The sequence below is a fragment of the Tachyglossus aculeatus genome, chromosome 1 (genome assembly GCF_015852505.1).
Source record: "Tachyglossus aculeatus isolate mTacAcu1 chromosome 1, mTacAcu1.pri, whole genome shotgun sequence".
In the NCBI taxonomy this organism is placed as follows: domain Eukaryota; kingdom Metazoa; phylum Chordata; class Mammalia; order Monotremata; family Tachyglossidae; genus Tachyglossus; species Tachyglossus aculeatus.
In genome coordinates, this window is record NC_052066.1 from 82,758,634 (window position 1) to 82,779,513 (window position 20,880).

Consider the following 20,880-nt stretch of genomic DNA (forward strand, 5'->3'; position numbering starts at 1 on the left):
CTTCAGGGCACTTCTACCTGAATGTACCACTGACACCTAAATTTAACACATCCAAAAGAGAACTCATCTTCCCACCCAAGCCGTGCCCCCGTCCCTGAGTTTCCTGTCACTATAGACAGCACCACCATCCTCCCCGTCTCACAAGCCAATACTCCTGGCAGTGTCCTTGACTCATCTCTCGCATATAACCTACATATTCCATCTGTCACCAAATCTTGTCGGTTCAACCTTCACGACACTGCTAATATCCATTCTGTCCTCTCCATCCAAACTGCTACAGTAATCCAAGCACTTCTTCTGTACCACCTTGACTGCAGCATTTACCTCCTTGCTGAACTCCCTGCTTCCTGTCTCTCCCCATTCCAGTCCCCACTTCACTCTCCTGCCTGGACCATTTAAAAAAAAAAAAAATCAGTCCACATCTCCCTACTCATCAAGAACCTCCAATGCTTGTCCACCCACCACTGCATCAGACAGAAACTACTTATCATTGGCTTTAAAACACTCAATCAGCTCTCCCCGTCCTACCTTCCTTCACTGATTTCCTACTACAGTGCAGTCGGCATACTTTGCTCCTTTAACACCAGCTTGCTCAGTGTGACCCAATCTCGTCCATCTTGCCGCTGACCTCTTTTCCACATCCGCAGTCTGGCCTGTAACTCTCTCTCCCTCATTATACATAAAATCATCACTCTCCCCAACTATGAAGCCTCATTAAGGTCATATCTCTTCCTTCCCCAGTTAAGCCCTCTTTTACCCAGTTCCCTCTCCCTTCTGCAATGTCTATGTACATGGATCTGTGCCCTTTGGCCACTGGTATTCATTCACCCCACCCGCAGCCCCAGAGCACTGATGTACATAGCTATAAATGGTTTATATTAATGTTTGTCTCCCATCTAGACTGTAATCTCATTGTGTACAGGGAACAGGTCTGCCAACTCTGTTGTACTGCGCTGTCTCAGGCACTTAGTACTGTGTTCTGCACTAAGTAAGCACTGAATAAATACAATTAATTTAACTGATTGATTGCTTTCTGTGTGCAGAGAGGGCGGATTCAGGGGTGCATCGCTGATGGGAAGGGAGAGTCAGGATGTTGGATGGGTTCCAATCTCAACTCTGCCATCTGTTTGTTGGGTGAAACTGGGCAAGTCACTTCACTTATCTGTGCCTCGGTTTTCTCATCTGTTCTCCCTCCTGCTTGGACTGTGAGCCCTATTTGGGATAGGGATGTTTCTGACCTGATTATTGGATCTATCCGAGGGCATATTACGATGCTTGACACATAGTAAGCACTTCAATACCACAATTTTTAGTACAATCTGGTAGGGGAGAGAGAGACAATAAAGTCACAGGTGGTACAGAGATATGTACATAGGTACTCTGGGGGCAGGGGGTAGATTCAAGTGCATAGGTAACATAACAGTGAGGGAATAATGGATGGGGAGATGAGAAATTAGCCAGGGAAGGCTTTCTGCAGGAGATGTAATTTAGAGAAATTGGGGAATTTCAAAAAATGTCATTGGAAAAAGGGAGTGCAGTGGTCTGTACAGTTAAAAGGGGGAAGACACAATCTCTGTTGGAAGATAATCTCTGCCATAAGTACTCTACAATCTAATGGGTCTAATGATGAAGTCAGGCACAAAAAAATAAAAAAAGAGAGAGAATGGACTGAAGGAAAGGGGATAAGTGTTCCGAAACCAATATATGAAGGTCTGCCTGTACCTACGTGCTAGAGATGGTGGGGAAAGCAAAGAGGTTTTTGTTTTTTGCTTTTCTTTTGTTAATGGTACTTGTAAAGTGCTTCCTCACCAGGCTCTGTACTAAGCACTGAGGTAGACTCAAGTTGCCACATAAAATTTATTGATAATATTTATCAAGTGCTTATTATGTGCCAAGAACTGTATCAAGCTAATCAGGTTGGACACAGTCCATGTCCCATATGTCCCCCCTTTTCCTCAGCTCCGCCTCTCTTCCGCGTCACCTCGACCCACTCCCTTAGCTCTTCGCCGCCTCTCCCCGCCCCACAGCACTTATGTACAGATGTAGATATCTATAATTCTCTTTATTAATATTGTTGCCTGTTTACTTGCATTGATGTCTGTCTCTGCCCCTCTATATTGTAAACCCATTCTGGGCAGGTACTTTCTCTCTTCACTGCCATATTGTACTTTCCAAGCGCTTAGTACAGTGCTCTACACACGGTAAGAGCTCAATAAATACAACAGAATGAATGAACGAACACGGGGCTCAAAGTCTCAATCCCCATTTTACAGATAAGGTAACTGAGCCACAGAGGAGTGATGTGACTTGCCCCAGGCCCCACAGCAGATAAGTGGTGGAGCTGGGATTAGAACCCAGGTCCTTCTAACTCCTAGGCCCGTGCTCTAACAACTAGGATACGGTGATATAGGTAACAGAGAAGCAGCGAGGCTTAGTGGAAAAAGCACAGGCTTGGGAGTCAGAGGTTGGGGGTTCTAATCCCACCTCCGCCACTAGTCAGCTGTGTGACTTTGGGCAAGTCACTTAACTTCTCTGTGCCTCAGTTACCTCATCTGTAAAATGGAGATTAAGACTGTGAGCCCCACGTGGGACAACCCAATTATCTTGAATCTACCCCGGTGCTTAGAACAATGCTCGGCACATGGTAAGCGCATAAAAAATACCAAGAAACAACCAACACTAGGCCATGCTTCTACTCTAGGCCACACTGCTTCTCCGGTGCAGCGAGAAGAAAAATGAATCAGAAAGTCTTTTGGAGGTGAATTTCAGAAGGGTTTGGAGGGTGAGGTGAGCAATGATGAGGGATTGGGTCAAGGACTATGCCCACCCTGATTACCTTGCATCTACCCCAGCCCTTAGTCCAGTGCTGAGCACATAAGCTTTTAATAAATAGTATTACTAGTACCATCCAGGCAAGAGAAAGGTGTGAACAAGGGCTCAGAAACAGGACGGTTGAGATCAATTCATTCATTCATTCATTCATTCATTCATTCAATTGTATTTATTGAGCGCTTAATGTGTGCAGAGCACTGTACTAAGCTCTTGGGAAGTACAAGTTGGGTGCACTGTGGAAGGTGAGCTTGAAAGGAAAAAAAAATGCTAGCTGCAGTGTAGTAGGGGAGGAGAGTGGATATGAAAGGGGAAGACGGCTGATAAAATCCTTAAAGCTGACAACCAGAAATGTCTGCTTGGCTCACAGAGGAACTGGAGGTTTTTGAGGATTAAAAAAAATCATGTGCAGAAAAATATTTTAGGAAATGATTCAGGCAGCAGATTGAAATATGGATCGGAAATGAAAGAAGACGGAGGCAGGGAGACCAGAGAGGAAGCTGATACTATAGCCTAGCGACAAGCACCTGGATGGTTTTGGTAGCTGTTTGCATGGAGTGGAAGTGGGGGACCTAAGAAAGGTTACGGAGGAAAATTTGAGAGGCTATAGTACAGAAAGAAAGTGAGAGTTGTGAGAGAGCAAGGAGTCAAAGATAATTAATACCAAGGTTGTGGGCTTCAGACACAGGGAGGGTGGTAATCTGGTTAACTGTGATGATACCAGAAGGCCAGATGCCCCCTCTGCAACCAGAACCAACACACTGAGGAAAGGGCCGTGGGATGGGCCCCGCCCCCATCCTATCCCCGCCAGAGCCGCCGTCGCCACCGGCCGGAGGAGCCCCCAGCCCGGAGGAGGAGCCCCCAGCCCGGAGGAGGAGCCCCCAGCCCGGAGCCTACATGGCCTCCGCCCCCGCCGTCTATACTTCACGCTGCTGCCCGGATCATCTTTGTGCAGAAACGCTCTGGGCATGTTACTCCCCTCCTCAAAAATGTCCAGTGGCTACCAGTCAACCTACGCATCAGGCAAAAACTCCTCACTCTCGGCTTCAAGGCTGTCCATCCCCTCGCCCCCTCCTACCTCACCTCCCTTCCTTCCTTCTACAGCCCAGCCCGCACCCTCCACTCCTCTACCGCTAACCTCCTCACCGTGCCTCGGTCTCACCTGTCCCGCCGTCGACCCCCGGCCCACGTCCTCCCCCGGCCTGAAATGCCCTCCCTCTGGACATCCGCCAAGCTAGCTCTCTTCTTCCCTTCAAACCCCTACTGAGAGCTCACCTCCTCCAGGAGGCCTTCCCAAACTGAGCCCCCTCCTTCCTCTCCCCCTCCCCACCCCCCCGCCCTACCTCCTTCCCCTCCCCACATCACCTGTATATATGTTTGTACAGATTTATTACTCTATTTTACTTGTACACATTTACTATTCTATTTATTTTATTTTGTTAATGCTGTGCATCTAGCTTTACTTCTATTTATTCTGACTTGACACCTGTTCACATGTTTTGTTTTGTTGTCTGTCTTCCCCTTCTAGACTGTGAGCCCGTTGTTGGGTAGGGACCATCTCTGTATGTTGCCAACTTGTAATAATAATAATCATAATAATAATAATGGCATTTATTAAGTGCTTACTATGTGCAAAGCACTGTTCTAAGCCCTGGGGGGTTACAAGGTGATTAGGTTGTCCCACGGGGGGCTCACAGTCAACCCCCATTTTACAGATGAGGGAACTGAGGCCCAGAGAAGTTAAGTGACTTGCCCAAGGTCACACAGCTGACAATTGGCAGAGCCGGGATTTGAACCCACGACCACTGACTCCAAAGCCTGGGCTCTTTCCACTGAGCCACACTGCTTCAAGCACTTAGTACAGTGCTCTGCACACAGTAAGCGCTCAATAAATACGATTGAATGAATAAAAGGAGGTGAAGAAAAAGATTTGGGAAGGAACACACTGAACGTCAGGTGCTGGGGGGACATACCTAATGATATCTGTTAAGTGGGGTAGATACAAGATAAACAGATTGGACCCATTCCTTGATCCACAGGGGGCTCAGAGTCTAAATAGGAGGGAGAACAGAAATTGAACTCCCACTCTGCAGATAAGGAAACTGAGGCCCAGAGGAGTTACGTGACTTGCCTAAGGTCAGAGAGCAGGCAAGTGGCAGAGTTGGGATCAGAACCCAGGTCCGCTGCCTCCTAGGCCACTGTTCTTTCCAGAAGTGCCCCACTGTCAGCTGTGTGACTTTGGGCAAGTCACTTAACTTCTCTGTGCCTCAGTTACCTCATCTGTAAAATGGGGACTGAGACTGTGAGCCCCCCATGGGACAACCTGATCACCTTGTAACCTCCCCAGCATTTAGAACAGTGCTTTGCACATAGTAAGCGCTTAATAAATGCCATTAAAAAAATTTTTAAAAAAGGGTCACACTGCTTCTCCATGACATAATACCCTGGGGACATGAGGAAATGTGAAGTTGCAGACGTGAGAAGTTGGGACTCTCTGAAGCGCTCAGTAGAGTGCTCTGCATGCAGTAAGTGCTCACTAAATATCACTGATTGAATGAGGCAGATATGGGTTATCTGCATAAGGGTGGAAGTTGAAGCACTGGAAGTCGGATTAGCTCCCAAAGCCAGTTAAGGCAGAAGAGGAGAGGCAATCCAAAACAAGGCCTTGAGGGACACCCACACTTAAGGGAGAACGGGAGAAGAGCCAGTCAAAAAAAGACTGTGAAGGAGAAGTCAGAAAGGTAAGAAGAGAACTGGTAGAGTCCTGATTTCCAGCCAGAACATGGCTCTACAACATATACGTGCTCCACTTTTCTTTAGAGGGCAATGGTGTGCGGCCAAGTCAGCCTAGGGGTAGGTGAGAGCAGGAAGCATGTGACTTCAAATGCTAGGGGACCAACTGAAATAGAAGCACTCTCACATCCCTTAAGGTAGATCTAATCTGTGGGGCTGACTCTGTGTTAGTGTATAAAGGAAAGAGAAGAATCAGAAAAAATTCATCACTGCGGTTTTTCTCCAACTAGATGGACAGATTACCTTGAATGTGGCAAACGCATCTGAAGCGATGTCAAATGTTGACATTTCAACATATCTGAAGAAATCGTAAAACTGTTCTGACCACAGGATGATTTTTGCAAGTGGCTCATGTCTGATGCATTCTCTTAACATAATCCCACAATTTAGAGCAATTTCTGGAGATTCGTACCTTTAGGAAGAACACACATTATAATGTCATTAAAAAAAAATCACAACTAATGAAAAACCAAACCCCTCATTACCACATATGTGCAACTTCAGAATAGTAAAAAAAAAAAAAAAATGTATATATATATATATATATAGTGCTGCAATGTCCCAACAAGCTGACAGTTAATCTTCTATAATATAGAATCTACTTTGGAAATTGATGTGGTGTTGACCTTTGGGGATGAATACAAATCACATGATAACCATGAAACTGAATATATAAACAAAAGTTAGTGTAATAGCATAAATCAGTTAAACTTTTATTTTTGATACTTTTTACATTTTTAGCTAAAGCCCAAAGCTAACATAAAGCTGTTTCTTCCTATTACAAAGGGAAAAAAGTATTTTCATGCAAATTCTACACTGCAAAATTGAAGGCTGTAAGTTGTTGCACGCCGTGGATTTGACAGGTATATCAAATGAGGTGGGTTTTTTTAGTACCATTCTATTTGCTAGATCAGAATGCTGAAAATGGTGCTTTCAGGAACTTAGCAAAGACTAAAACTTGGTGAAACCAGAAAACACATTAACTGTCTTCCTGTGAGCCTCAGATTTGCTACCTGACTGAAAAAGCTTTTAGGAGGCAATATCTCACCTAAAGATCCAAAACAAAGGATGTTCCCCCATAGTAGTTGATCATCCTTTAGTACAGTTTAACTGCCAGACTTTAGTCACTTGAGATCACCCCCCGGCCCCGAGGTGCTTATGCCCTGTACACAGTAAGTGCTCAACAAATATCATTCATTCATTGATCGACTGACAGATTGATTCACTGCTTGCCTAGTCATTCTTAAAAGTCAACAAGCAGTTCAGAAGGACGGTATAATAGGATGACTACAGTTATTTAAAAACAAGAAGTTTGGCTCTCGAATAGACACCTTCGCATCACCGCTAAACCATAAATGAGCACTAAGTGAATATCTATTCTATATAAAGGATACGCTCCCACTTAAGATGCAAAATTTGGAGTGCTGTACCCATTAACACCTAAACACCCAGTAGCTCTTATTACTTAAAATGCACATTCACACTAGCAAATCACACAAAGCAATACAAGTGGATAATAACCATGTGTCTGACCTAAATCCAATCACGATATGCAGGACAAATGTCAAGACTGGCTGACAGGAATTCAAAAACTGAAAGCTGGAACATAAAATCTCTCTTAAATCCAACCAGGTTGTTTTTAATGAAGTTCCTATTACGCCTTAACTAACCTAAGTGAAAACTTCAAGATGATCACCTTTTCAATTAACTCCTTTTACCATGAATGAACCATTTCTAGCCGAAGTAAATGTGCGCTTCCTAATTTAAGCACACAATAACCCTTCACAATCTGTTTCCAAGGGCACCAAAAAGTCACTTCATTGTCTATTCAGACCTGGAGCTTCAGCTTGCTACAGCAAAACTGACACAAAAAACAGTTCTGCATGACACTCTGATGTAGCAATGCTGCTAAAGTAAGCACGGAGAGGACGAAGTGCCCGGTTTGGCATCCACGGACTGTGAGCCCGCTGTTGGGTAGGGACCGTCTCTATACGTTCCCACCTTGTACTTCCCAAGAGCTTAGTACAGTGCTCTGCACACAGTCAGCGCTCAATAAATATGATTGAATGAATGAATGAATCCACGGCATGCACCAAATCATGCTTTGTTTGCACAAGCTAGAACCTGTGGGGTACTGTGCACCCACAGGGATATGAATCACCAGGAAACAAGGGCCCCACAAAGTGAGGAGGTGGAAAAGCAGGTTTATTCAAACTAGGAGTAAGCCAATGGCAGGTTTACTCACCCATTTAACAGAACACCAGAAAAGCTAACAACACAAATGCAAACCATACCCACAGCTGGTAAAAGAAAAAAAATTTTAAAACTGGAAAATAAAAAGCCAACCCCCCAGAAATCAAAACATGGTATGGAATAACTGTAGGTTACCTTGCCAATCAAGTAGGTTCAGTGATGAGGAAGGAATTATTTTTTTTTATTTAGTTTTTAATTGATAGACTACCAAACATAAACTTAATCCAGAAGTAATTCCAGGGAGATGCACTGTGAATTACCAAATTTAGTGGATTAGTTACTGAACATATTATAAAAATAAAGGTGATTGCATTATAAGCATGTACTTAGTTGATTATAAAGGTTTCCTTTGCCAAACATGAGGGACGAGGGTCTGGGGGGAATATATGGCTCAAAGCAGCTGCAGAGGCCAAAACTGTGGTTGATACAACCAAAGGTTTATGGAATAAGTGGAGTTGGGGAATGACTTGATGACTTGATCACAGGTTAAGTCAAACAAAAAGCACTCCAAACCTCTTTCAAGCTGACTGCATTCCAATTTACTACTTCCAATTCTGGGATAGCACTGTGTTTCTTTTACACCGTACCAAAACTTCATTAGCATTACCAAGGAAATGAATGGTAACTGCTTTAAATCCACCTTTACCACATGCTCTACCAGTTCGCTGTACAATGGGAGCATAAACTCAAGTGAGCTTCAAATGACAGATTTAAAAAACAATGTTTGATCAAATCTAAATACCCTGATGGCCAAACACATTTATAAATGTGGTTGTAAAATCATGGTTGGCAAGAGAAACCTGTATTGACAGAGGAAAGTTTCCTGTTATCAATCTTCACTCAATTATACAGCTTTTATTGCCTTATTGTGGGCAAATACTATTGTGAATAAATTCAAATGAAAAGCTTGAATCAGACACTTCATTAAAATTCAAGAAGTCAGACCAAGCCCTCACGGTGTTTTAGCAATGAAGATTTTGTGAATTAAATCTAAGTTATTTTCTCTTCACAAAATCAGTGTGTCACAACTACGGAGTAGAGCTAAGAGGAATAGCTTACATTGAGAAGAGAAAATACAAGCATAACCGTATTATATGACCAAAGAGTTAGCTCTGGATAGAACAAACACTTGTTACAAGTATTTTCATAATTTCATAGACTCATCACCACTGAGGTTTTACTTTTGTATTTACTGATATTTATGCTCTAATCCTGCTTTTAGGAAATTATGATGAAGACCTGTGGAAAAAGGAACTGATGTCATCCTTTTCATTTTTTTCCAACGGCTCAGTTTTTAGAAAATACAGTTTTGCAAGGTACGTACCCTTTTAATAACATGAACAATATATTCTGTTGAGTGCAGATGTATTCAACGGTGGGAGTCCTTGTACCAATTTGTCTTCTGAGGATGTTGTTGAAAATTTGAGCCACATCTTTTTTGCCCTGATGGAAATAAAATCTTTAAACACGTTTCTTCCCAACTAAATATAAGAGGTTTACTGGGTATTAAAATACAAGGGCTATTTCGCATTGGTGACTACAATTTACATGAAATTCTGAGTACTGAATTTAAAGAAATTCAAAACCATCTTCATTTCTTTTTTCAAAAATTCACTTCAGCACCTCCAAATTCCCCAATCCAGCTCTCATGGACCTGCTTTTCAGGTGGTCTCTGGGCATGTGAAACAGGACTCTAAACCGGTTGTGGGCCCGGACTGTCTCTCTTTATCGCTGTATTGTACTTTCCAAGCACTTAGCACAGTGCTCTGCACACAGTAAACGCTCGATAAATACAATTGAATGAATGACTGCAAGGGAAGCGGTGTAACTGGCCTTCTTATTTCTGAATCCTGTACCAGTAGCAGCAGCAGTAGTAATAGCATTTGTGTGCAAAGTGCTCTACTATGATTTGGAAAGGAATTAGATATGGTCCCTGGCCCTCAAAGAGCTCACAAGCTAAGTATACAGGGGGAAAGGGGATTGACTGTCAACACATGAGGAAAGACAAAACAACAAGAACCCACAAACCATAAGAGACAAGGTCAGGGATAAATATGGAAATAAAATCCAAAGAGTAGTAGGGTACTATGGCTAGAAGAGCAGAGTTTTGGGCTTCTTGTGGTTCAAATTTGCGTTTGCAACTGGTTTCTGCTGCTGCTACATGGACATTAATTATAACGGGCTTTAGATCCCCTCCCAGTGCTCCTTAATGCAGGGGAAGCTTAGGTTATACTGAGTTTCACGGGTCACTCTCCTGGAATCTGAAAGCTATGTAGTCAGTGGCATTCAACCGGCATCTTACAAATATTGTTGTGCTGAATTACTTCATTAAAACAAAGTTACATTAGGATTTCATCGTAATTTTTTCCAAATGCCTGACATAGTGACAAGAAGAGACATCCAAAACACTCACACTCGGCAGCAACATATGAAGCTGCCCATTTTTTTCCTGTTTTTAAATACTTTGAAGGGGGGTTAGAAACCATCAGAAACTCACTCAAGAGCTCCATCGGCTGTGCTGAGCCTTCAATTAACTCAACTTTTTTTCTAATGGTTAGAGGGTGCAGAATTAATTTGGGTTGATTTTTGCATCGACAAATGAAGTTCCCTAGGGATTTCAGTCCTAACAGGTTATTCAGGATTCAGTAAAGTTGGTGCTACCAGTTACCAAAATAATATGGATCAATTAGTGAAGGTGAGGAGTATCACTATAGCGCAGGGGTTCAGAGCGGCCCAAACCAAAGCCTCCCTGCCCTAATCTGCAATCCTGGATTTGACAATCACAGTGATAAACGATTTTATTACCTCAAAATCAATGAGCTGCAAATCAGCTACAAGGGTGCTGAGAAGGCCACTGTTGTAGAGTTCTTGAGCAAGCTGTGCCACAGCTTCTGTCTGAGGCTCTTTCTCGTTTGTGCCATAAAGGATTTCTTTCATGGCAACGAGATTTTTGGAAACCTCCTCTGTGGCCTGAAGAAGAGAGAGAGTCGGCAATTAATTTCAAAGCTAAGACAACTAAAATCCATCAAGCAAGAGAATTTGAGTGCTTAAGAGTAAGAGTTCTTACTTCCATGTGGGTGAATAGTTCATTCATTCATTCGTATTTACTGAGTGCTTACTATGCGCAAAGCACTGTACTAAGCGCTTGGAGAGTACAATATAACAAGAGACACATTCCTGCCCACAATGAGCTCACAGTCTACAGGAGGAGACAATGAAATAAATAAATATACAGATATATACATATGTGTTGTGGGGATGGGAGGGAGGATGAATGAAAGAGAAAGTAAGAACGGCACAGAAGGGAGTGGGAGAAGAGGAGAGGCAGGTTTAGTCAGGGAGGGCTTCTTGGAGGAGATGTGCCTTCAATAAGGTTTTGAAGTGTGGGAGAGCACTTATCTGTCTGATATGAGGAAGAAGGGCGTTTGCAGGGCAGAGGTAGGATGAGGGCCAGAGGTCAGCAGCAAGATAGATTCATTCATTCATTCAATCGTATTTATTGAGCACTTACTGTGTGCAGAGCACTGTACTAAGCTCTTGGGAAGTACAAGTTGCCAACATACAGAGACGGTCCCTACCCAATAGTGGGCTCACAGTCTAGAAGGGGGAGACAGAGAACAAAACAAAACATATTAACAAAATAAAATAGAATAAATATGTACAAGTAAAATAAATAAATAGAGTAATAAATACATACAAACATATATACATATATACAGGTGCTGTGGGGAAGGGAAGGAGGTAAGGCGGGGGGATGGAGAGGGGGAGGAGGGGGAGAGGAAGGAGGGGGCTCAGTCTGGAAGGCCTCCTGGAGGAGGTGAGCTCTCAGTAGGGCCTTGAAGGGAAGAAGAGAGCTAGCTTGGCGGATGTGCAGAGGGAGGGCATTCCAGGCCAGGGGGAGGACGTAGGCCGGGGGTCAACCGCAGGACAGGTGAGAACGGGGCACGGTGAGGAGATTAGCAGCAGAGGAGCGGAGGGTGCGGGCTGGGCTGGAGAAGGAGAGAAGGGAGGTGAGGTAGGAGGGGGCGAGGTGATGGACAGCCTTGAAGCCGAGGGTGAGGAGTTTCTGATAGATGAGGTTGAGGTACAGTGAAAACGTTAGCATTAAAGGAAGGAAGTGTGTGAGCTGGGTTATAGTAAGAAAGTAGTGAGATGAGGCATTTAGAGGCATTTATTGAGTGCTTACTGGGTGCAGAGCACTGTACTAAGCATATGAGAGAGTGGTAAACATGTTTCCTAACCACAAGGCTTAGTCTAGAGAGGGGAGATAGACATTAAAAGAAATTGCAGCCTTGTGCTGTGGAGCTGAGGGTGGGGTAAATATCAAGTGCTTAAAGGCTACAGATGCAAGTGCCCAGGTGATTCATCCCATCATATTTATTGACTGCTTACTTTGTTTAAAGCAATGTACTAAGCACTTAATGATGATCCAGAAGGGGTGGGTGGTAGGGGAAATGAAGGCTTAATTGGGAAAGGTCTCTTGGAGAGGATGTGATTTTAAGAAGGCTTTGAAGGTGGGGAGAGTGATGGTCTGTCATACAGGAAGGGGGAGGGAGCTCCAGGCCAGAGGGAGGATGTGGGCAAGAAGAAGGGGGCGGGGGGGGGGGGTGTTAGAGGAGTCAGGGGTGCGCACTGGTTTGTAGTAGGAAATCAGTGAGGTAAGATAAGGATGAGAGCTGACTGAGGGATTTAAAGTTGAAGGTAAGGGGGTACTGTTTGATGTGGAGGCAGACTGGTAACCACTGGGGAGAGGTGGACTGAATTAAAAAAAATAATAATCTGGGCAGTAGGGTGAAGTACGGACTGGAGTGGGGAAAAGATAGGTCAGCAAGGAGGTTGGTGCAGTAGTCAAAGCGGGATTAATTGCTTGGATCAGCATAGTAGCAGTTTGGATGGAGAGGAACAGGCAGATTTTAGTGATGCTGGGCAGATGGAACCAACAGACAGGTGACAGACTGAATATGCAGGTTGAATGAGAGATGAGTCAGCTCTCGCCTGTCCCGCCATCGACCCCCGGCCCACATCATCCCCCGGGCCTGGAATGCCCTCCCTCTGCCCATCCGCCAAGCTAGCTCTCTTCCTCCCTTCAAGGCCCTGCTGAGAGCTCACCTCCTCCAGGAGGCCTTCCCGGACTGAGCCCCTTCCTTCCTCTCCCCCTTGTCCCCCTCTCCATCCCCCACAACTTACCTCCTTTTCTTCCCCACAGCACCTGTATATATGTATATATGTTTGTACATATTTATTACTCTATTTATTTATTTATTTATTTTATTTGTACATATCTATTCTATTTATTTTATTTTGTTAGTATGTTTGGTTTTGTTCTGTCTCCCCCTTTTAGACTGTGAGCCCACTGTTGGGTAGGGACTGTCTCTATATGTTGCCAGCTTGTACTTCCCAAGCGCTTAGTACAGTGCTCTGCACATAGTAAGCGCTCAATAAATACAATTGATGATGATGATGATGATGATGATGATGATGAGTCGAGGATAATCCCCAAATTACAGGCTTGTGAGACCAGGAGGATAGTGGGGTTGTCTACAGTGATGAGAAAGACATGAGGAGGACAGGGTTTGGGTGGCAACGAGGAGTTCTGTCTTGTACATGTTACATTTGAAGTTACGGTGGCACAACCACATAGATATGTCCTGAAGGTAGGACTGCAGAGAAGGAGAACAGTCGGGGCGGAGAGGTAGATTTGGGATTCACATTCCCTCCCCACAACGAGCTTACAGTCTAGTGTGTGCCAAGCACAGTGCTAAACGTTGAGATAGATACCAGAAAATATGATTGGACACAGGTGCTGTCTCCTGTGGGACTCACAGACAAAGAAGGAGAGGAGAGATCATACCCCGAAATGATCATATGAAAAGAGGGAGATGGGTTGGAAAATAGATTCATTAGAAATAAGGTAAAGCAAGCACAGAAACTCTTCAAGTTAATGATAAATGTGACCAAACACACAAAATTCAAAACAGTAAAAGAAGTGGAATAGTCCTCGCCATGTATTAAAAGGCTAGATTTACTCTCAAGACAGGAGGAAGTGCTTTGGCTGACTGATTTGGAAGTGTATGGATCAAGAAAACCCAATATGACTGCTGCTACCTAAAATTAGTCTAAACAAACTTAGAGCTATGAGTCATTGATCAATTTCTAGATTCTAAGGGCTCTTCTCTTCCCTCATGCCACCAGAATAATTACTGCATCAGCAGGCTACTCTCCTGGTCACTTTTTAGCACTGTGAGCAAATGCAATCCCACCAGATGCAACAGACAAAGAGCAAGCAGGGGACTGTTAGAGGTCCCTTTTTAATTTAGGATTTGATTATTCCATTTTCAGTCTCGCAGAATAAGTGATTAAAATACAGTGGAGTTAAACATAGGCATCTATATGAACAGTGACAGCATTTTAAAATATGAAGTGACAGCATTTTAAAACTAAGTTAGGAGGTTCCCATATGTTTGTGTTCTTTAATAAGTTTACCGAAGAACAAAAAGCTACACTATCAATCAGACTGATTGAAAGCTTACCATGTGCAGAGCACTGTATTTAGCACTTAGGAGAATACAATATAACAGAGTTGGTAGACACGTTCCCTTGAGCCCACTGTTGGGTAGGGACCGTCTCTATATGTTGCCAACTTGTACTTCCCAAGCGCTTAGTACAGTGCTCTGCACACAGTAAGCGCTCAATAAATACGATTGAATGAATGAATGAAGGAACAGTCTAGAATGGGAAAATAACACGAAGCACTTTTTCAGGTATGAAAATGGTGGCTGAATGAGCTCTCAAAAGAGCTGCCATAGAAATAGGTGAAGCGATCATACAAGATCTCTTTGATAGCAACCATGCATAATTCAAAACACAGGGATGTAGATACAGCACACTGGCTGTGAAGATTCTAGATATAAGAATGTAACGATCAGTACAGAAAGTTAAAAACAACTTTATCTGTAAGTCCGGGAGAGATATGAGCCAGAGATAAAGTTAGAAACATTACATTTTATAGCAATGGGGGAAATAGTCAACATCATATTCAGGAGCTTATAAATCAATTGTAATAATAGCTCGGTTGTAAGTTTCGAGGCCACTTCCTCAAGTTATATTGCCTTATACTGTACTTGCCTTTCGGCATAAAAATTCAGTAGAGCTAACAAGTTTACTGCATGGAAAGAAGCAATGGTAAACCACTTCCATATTTTTACCAAGAAAACTCTATGGGTACACCACCAGAACGATTGCAGATGGAAGTGCAATTTCTAGATTCTAAGGGCTTTAGACTGTGAGCCCACTGTTGGGTAGGGACTGTCTCTATATGTTGCCAATTTGTACTTCCCAAGCGCTTAGTACAGTGCTCTGCACATAGTAAGCGCTCAATAAATACGATTGATGATGATGAAGTGGGGTGTTCTGAGAGAGATGTGTCCATGGCATTGCTACGGGTCGGAGACGACAACAGCATAAACCCTCTAATTTGGTGCATGCAGAGACCATTTGGGTGTTGAGATGCCTATGCCTCCTTTGTTGTGGATTTGGAGAGCGAAGAGATTCACCGCACAATTTATTCTTACCCCTAGCACTCAACAAAAGAATGGTACGATGCCGCACTTAAAACACCGAAATTATTTCAGATTTAACTGTGACTCTTAAAGGGCATGCGGCCAAATCGCTATATCATCCCAGCTTGAGTAGAGGACTTCGCATCTGGCCTGAATTATTTCTATCTATCCCGGTGCTTAGAACATTGCTTGACACATAGTAAGCACTTAAATACCATTTTAAAAAAAAGATGACTGTCATCCTTAATCTAATACTAGGCGGTACTTTTCTTTTTTTTGATGAAGTAAAAAAAACCTTTCGCATCTGAGAGAAAAGTTTAAAAAAGAATTATTTCCTCATAATGGCCAAAAGAAAATGGAAATATTTTTCCTACAGCTATAATTTGACCTTTATTTTAAGATTTCTTTTCTTCCAAGAAAGTCACACTTTGCCAAAGTTTACATTTGAATCCAGAGTTTAAACAAAATCTTGGAGCTTGGAAAGTGGAAAAATAACAACAACCAAAACCTTCAATTCTGATAAAGGAACTCCACAAGATGGGTCATAGAAAAGAAAATTATTCACCATATTTTGAAGTTAATTTTATATAGAGGGTGATGTATTTTATTTACCTATTTGACTGCCACATAAAAAGAGCCCCATGCAGGAGCCTTTTGAAAATGTTTTATGTTTAATGTTCATTTAAAGAGTATTATACCATGCTAAAATGTGGATGCAAGACGTTACAACCATATGTTAGTGGTTTTTAACTTGCAATTACACACATCATGCATATAACAAGATACTTTTTTTTGTATTTTGCAAAAAGGAAAGAAAAGGGCAGCAACCGAATGTGAGATTATGATTTCTGGTTCCAGAAATACTGAAAACCCCCAAAACAAAATTTGGCCAACATCCACTGAAGACGAAAAAATTCCCTAAACCATAATGCTTTCTTTAAGAATATAGCAGGAAGGTCTTTTTTTTCTGGAATTTTATTTAGGAACAAGAAATGACTATCTTTTCAAAGTATGCCCTAACATATGCACACAGTACTCTTGGAACCAGACTTTAAATTTTAGAATTCCTGTTTCTTTGTGGGAATTTTTTAGTTTATGTGATAAAAACAAAGTCTCTATTACAGTTCCTCCCAAACATACATACAAATATTCTGACACCACAGCAACATAACTGTAAGTTAAAATAAAAAATTCCACCACCCTACTTATTAACATCTCAAATTCACCTGCTACACAACTGATAATGAATGCTTGTTTTCCTTAGCCGTTTTATTAAATACCCCAAATATCTGGAACGTTAAAGAAAGCAACCAAGGGCATCTAGTTTGCTAAGTTTCCAAATTCCAGGTTTTTGGTATATGGAAAACAATAATTTGACTTTGGGTTTCCTAAATTTTAAGGAAGCCCAAGGTGAGTCAAAGATGATAGATCAATGATGCAGCAGCCAAAATCTGAAGCTGTGAAAAAAAAACACCATAAAACTGTTCCCAAAGCAAAAATCAGAGAAAAAATTATGAGAATTTAATTATGCTACCTCAAGAATTAATTCAAAAAGTTAGAGATGGTTTTCATTCTAATAAAATTAGGATCCAAATGAGAATTCAGATTTTTTTTTTTAAAAAAAGGAAGGTTTGCCTTCAGACATACAAATATTTCTATAAAAAAGTGGCAATTCTCAATCAATTACTGGTATTTACTGAGGACTTCCTGTATGCAGAGCACTGTTCTAAGAGATTGGGAGAGTACAACCCAGAGTTGGTAGACATGTTTCCTGCTCACAAGGAGCTCACAATCTACTGGAGGAGACATTAAATTTAATAAGTAAGTAATAATAATTATTATGGTATTTGTTAAGTGCTTACTATGTACTTAGCACTATATTAAGCTCTGGGGTAGATACAAGATAATCAGGTTGGATGCAATCCCTGCCCCACATGGGGCTCAGAAGTAGGGGGGAGTAAGATTTAATCTACATTTTATAGATGAAGAAACTGAGGCACAGGAGTAAGGTCACACCAGTACACAAGTAGCAGAGCCAGATCCCAGGCCCGTGTTCTTTCCACTAGGCCATGCTGCTTATGGATATGTACACAAGTTTCTCGGGGCTGAAGGTGGGATGAAAATCAAGTGATTAAAGGGTAAAGATCCAAGTGCATAGGCAATGCAAAAGAGAGGGAATAGGAGGAAAGATGGCTTAATCAGGAAAGGCCTCTGGGAGGAGATACGCTTTTAGGAGGGTTTGAAGGGGGAGTGAGAGGGGTGGTCTATTGGACAAGAAGCGGGAGGGAGTTCCAAGCCAGAAAAAAGATGTGGGCAACGCGTAGATGCGCAAGAGGTATAGTGTCTAACCCAGCGATTAGTACAGTGCCTGGCACATAGTAAGCACTTAAATACCACACGTAAGTAGTTTGGCAAGTTCTCCACAAACTTTTACCACAACAATCAATCCTCCCACCATTACTGGTTTTGGAGAATGCTTTGCGGGTAATTAAGAAACTCTCTTCTGGCAACACATGACTACCTGGATAGGATGTGATGGCAGAAGAAACTGGTATGTACATCAAGAGGCAGGTATTACAATGTGAGTTTTCCTTTACTCAAGGATCATGAACATGAACACCTGCTGCTTCTGCTTTTAGGTCCATTTTGTAGCTATACAAGCAGCTTTCCTACTAGGTTCATAATGATTATACCACTTGTGAACTTCAGTGACTTCTTTGAGTTTAAGAACTAGCCACTTGCCTTGCCGTTCATTTTTTTAATACCATTCTGTTCCACCAGTATATGTTCACATCTTATCAAAATTCACGGAAATCAAAGAGGACTCAATCAAGACTGTCCTTGGTTGTTTGCTTCTTTAACTGGAAATTCACAGTGAAAAGAAAGAGGAAGGAAAGATAGGAATTCATTCATTCATTTAATCATATTTATTGAGTGCTTACTGTGTGCAGAGCACTGTACTAAGCACTTGGGAAGTACAAGTCGGCAACATATAGAGACGGTCCCTACACAACAACGGGCTCACAGTCTAGAAGGGGGAGACAGACAACAAGACAAAACATGTAGACAGGTGTCAAAACAGTCAGAGTAAATACAATTATAGCTATATGCACAGCATTAATAAAATAGAGTAGTAAATATGTACAAGTAAAATAAATAGAGGAATGAATGGAAAAAACAAAATTGAAAAGTTAAATGATACTCCTCCCATCCCCCCCCACAAAAAATAGGATACAAATGGAAGGTATTAACCCAAGATGATGATCAGTAAATCAATAGCTTCTATTGTGCCCTTATTCTATGAAAAGCTTTGCACTAAGCACTTGGATGAGTACAAAAGAAATACAGGGACACATGTATACCTATGTAAGTGCCCCACTGCACTTATGGACATATCTGTAACTTATTTATTTACACTAATTTCTGTCTCCTCCACCAGGACTGTGAGCTCTATTATACTGTACTCTCCCAAGTGTCAAGTACAGTGCTCTGCACCCAGGAAGCACTCAATAAATATGATTAAATGATTGATCAAGAAGTTTCAATCTAATGGGGGGAGAAAGACACTGCAATAAATTACAGGCAGGGCAAAGCAACTGACTTTTAAGATATGCATATGAGAGCTACTTGGAGGGAGGGAGCACCCAAGTGCTTAGGAAATCACAAAAGTGCCTAAGTGGAAAGAGTGTGTGTTGTGGGGGTAGGGGGAGAGAAATGGGATGGGGAGATGAGAGGAAGGGAAGTTCTTCAAGAAAACATGTGACTTTTGAAGAGCTCTGAAGATGGGTGTGGATGTGGAGCAGGACAGGAACATAATGCCATCCCAGGGTAAGGGGCCAATGATCCACCTGACCCATATTCCATCTCCAACAGCGACTGAGGTGCTTATATGAACAATGAGGTGGCATTATATAATTCACAAGAAGAGTGTCTTCTTTTATCTCTTACAGTAATGTAATTTCAAAATGACTGGCACGGTATGGAATGGACTCAGACAGCAGTCGGTACTCCAAACAGAAATTTTATAAAATAATTTTTGTTACAGGCCCCTGTCTACAGTTATATTGCTCCAATCTCCAGATGTACTTTCAATAGATAGTTCCTTAGACTATACATAAAGGACCTGCAATAATGCTGAAAGCTGTTATAATTACAGGAAAATTACAAGACTACCAGATTTGGAAGAAGCCAAGCTAAACAACTGCAAATCATTTACAAGGAGCTGGATTTCCTCTCCAAATGAAAATACAGGTAAATTTTCAAAACAATCCTGGACAAATTTTTAAAACAATAAAGTCTGAGAGGCCTAAATGATGATGTTTAAAAGATCTGTTGAAACGGATTTCCTTTTCTGAGGACTGCTTATGAAAACATCAATTGCAAAAATGTTAGATGAATTACTTCCAGCACAGAATGAAACCAACTGTAATGGACAAAAAGCCCCTATTTGAAGGGTGATAAGAAAAAAGGTGGGTTTTTTTTCCCCAGATTTGGGACAAAGAAAATCTAAGGTTCTCCACTGTTAAATGTTAATAGAATGTTAACAAAATCCAAGAAATCAAAATGTCCAGTTACGTACATACCTTTTCTGCCTTCTTGTCAGATATATCTTGCTTTTCCAGAACTGCCATACTTTCCTTCAGATTCTTCACTATGTCTGCAGGAGACTTATGAGATTTTCCAAAGGGGAATGGCATGGCTGCAAACTCGGTGAACCTTCTATCTTCTCTTTCTGCTTCACCTGGAGATGGAATACAAAACAGAGGTCAAACCTCAGGTGAGGGAAAATGAGTCTTTAGCAGTCAGTGGAATTTACTGTGTGCAGAGTACTGTCCTAAGCACTTATAATACAACGCAACAGAGTTCGTAGATACGTTTCCTGTCCACAAGTATCTTAAGAGTCAAGGGGAGACAGACATTATGATAAACAACGGATATGTACATAAGCACTGTGGGGCTGAGGATCAGGTGACTATCAAGTGCTTAAAGTGCACAGATCCAAGTGCATAGGTGATGCAGAAGCGAGAGGGAGTAGGGAAAATGAACATTCAGTCAGGAAAGGCTTCTTGGAGGAGACGTGATTTTAATAAGGCCTTGGAGGTGGGAAAAACTGCTGGATATGAAGGGGGAGGGAGTTTCTGGCCAGGGGTTGGTCGTAAGATAGACAAGACTGAAGTATGGCTAGTATAGGTTGGTGTTAGATGAGTGAAGTGTGACAACTGAGTTGTAGTAGGAAATCAGTGAGGTTAAGGAAGTGGGAGAGAACTGAGCATTTTAAGGCATTTCCATTTGATGCAGAGATTGGATGGAAACCCACTGGAGGTTCTGAGAGGAGTGGGGAGACATGGACTGAACATATATTTAGAAGAAAAATGGTCTGGGAAGCACAGTGAACCATGGAATGGAATGGGAAGAAAAAAGGCAGGGAGGTCAATGAGGAGGCTGA

The 20,880-nt window shown here is 42.2% G+C and overlaps 1 protein-coding gene across 7 annotated transcripts in view; it reads right to left on the reverse strand.

Moving 5' to 3' along the window:
* The window catches only part of CAB39 (calcium binding protein 39), a 93,273-nt gene that overhangs the window by 14,422 nt on the left and 57,971 nt on the right, over positions 1-20,880 (reverse strand). For 6 of the 7 annotated variants that reach the window (XM_038765068.1, XM_038764989.1, XM_038764915.1 and 3 more), the window contains 4 exons: positions 20,018-20,175; positions 10,681-10,845; positions 9,200-9,318; positions 5,866-6,034 (listed from right to left, as the gene is read on the reverse strand). In XM_038765068.1, the coding sequence (XP_038620996.1) occupies positions 5,866-6,034; positions 9,200-9,318; positions 10,681-10,845; positions 20,018-20,131 (567 nt within the window). In that variant the 5' untranslated portion in view covers positions 20,132-20,175. Of the gene's footprint in view, positions 1-5,865; positions 6,035-9,199; positions 9,319-10,680; positions 10,846-20,017; positions 20,176-20,880 lie in introns of those variants that run through there. The other variant, XM_038765222.1, reaches the window with a different exon arrangement.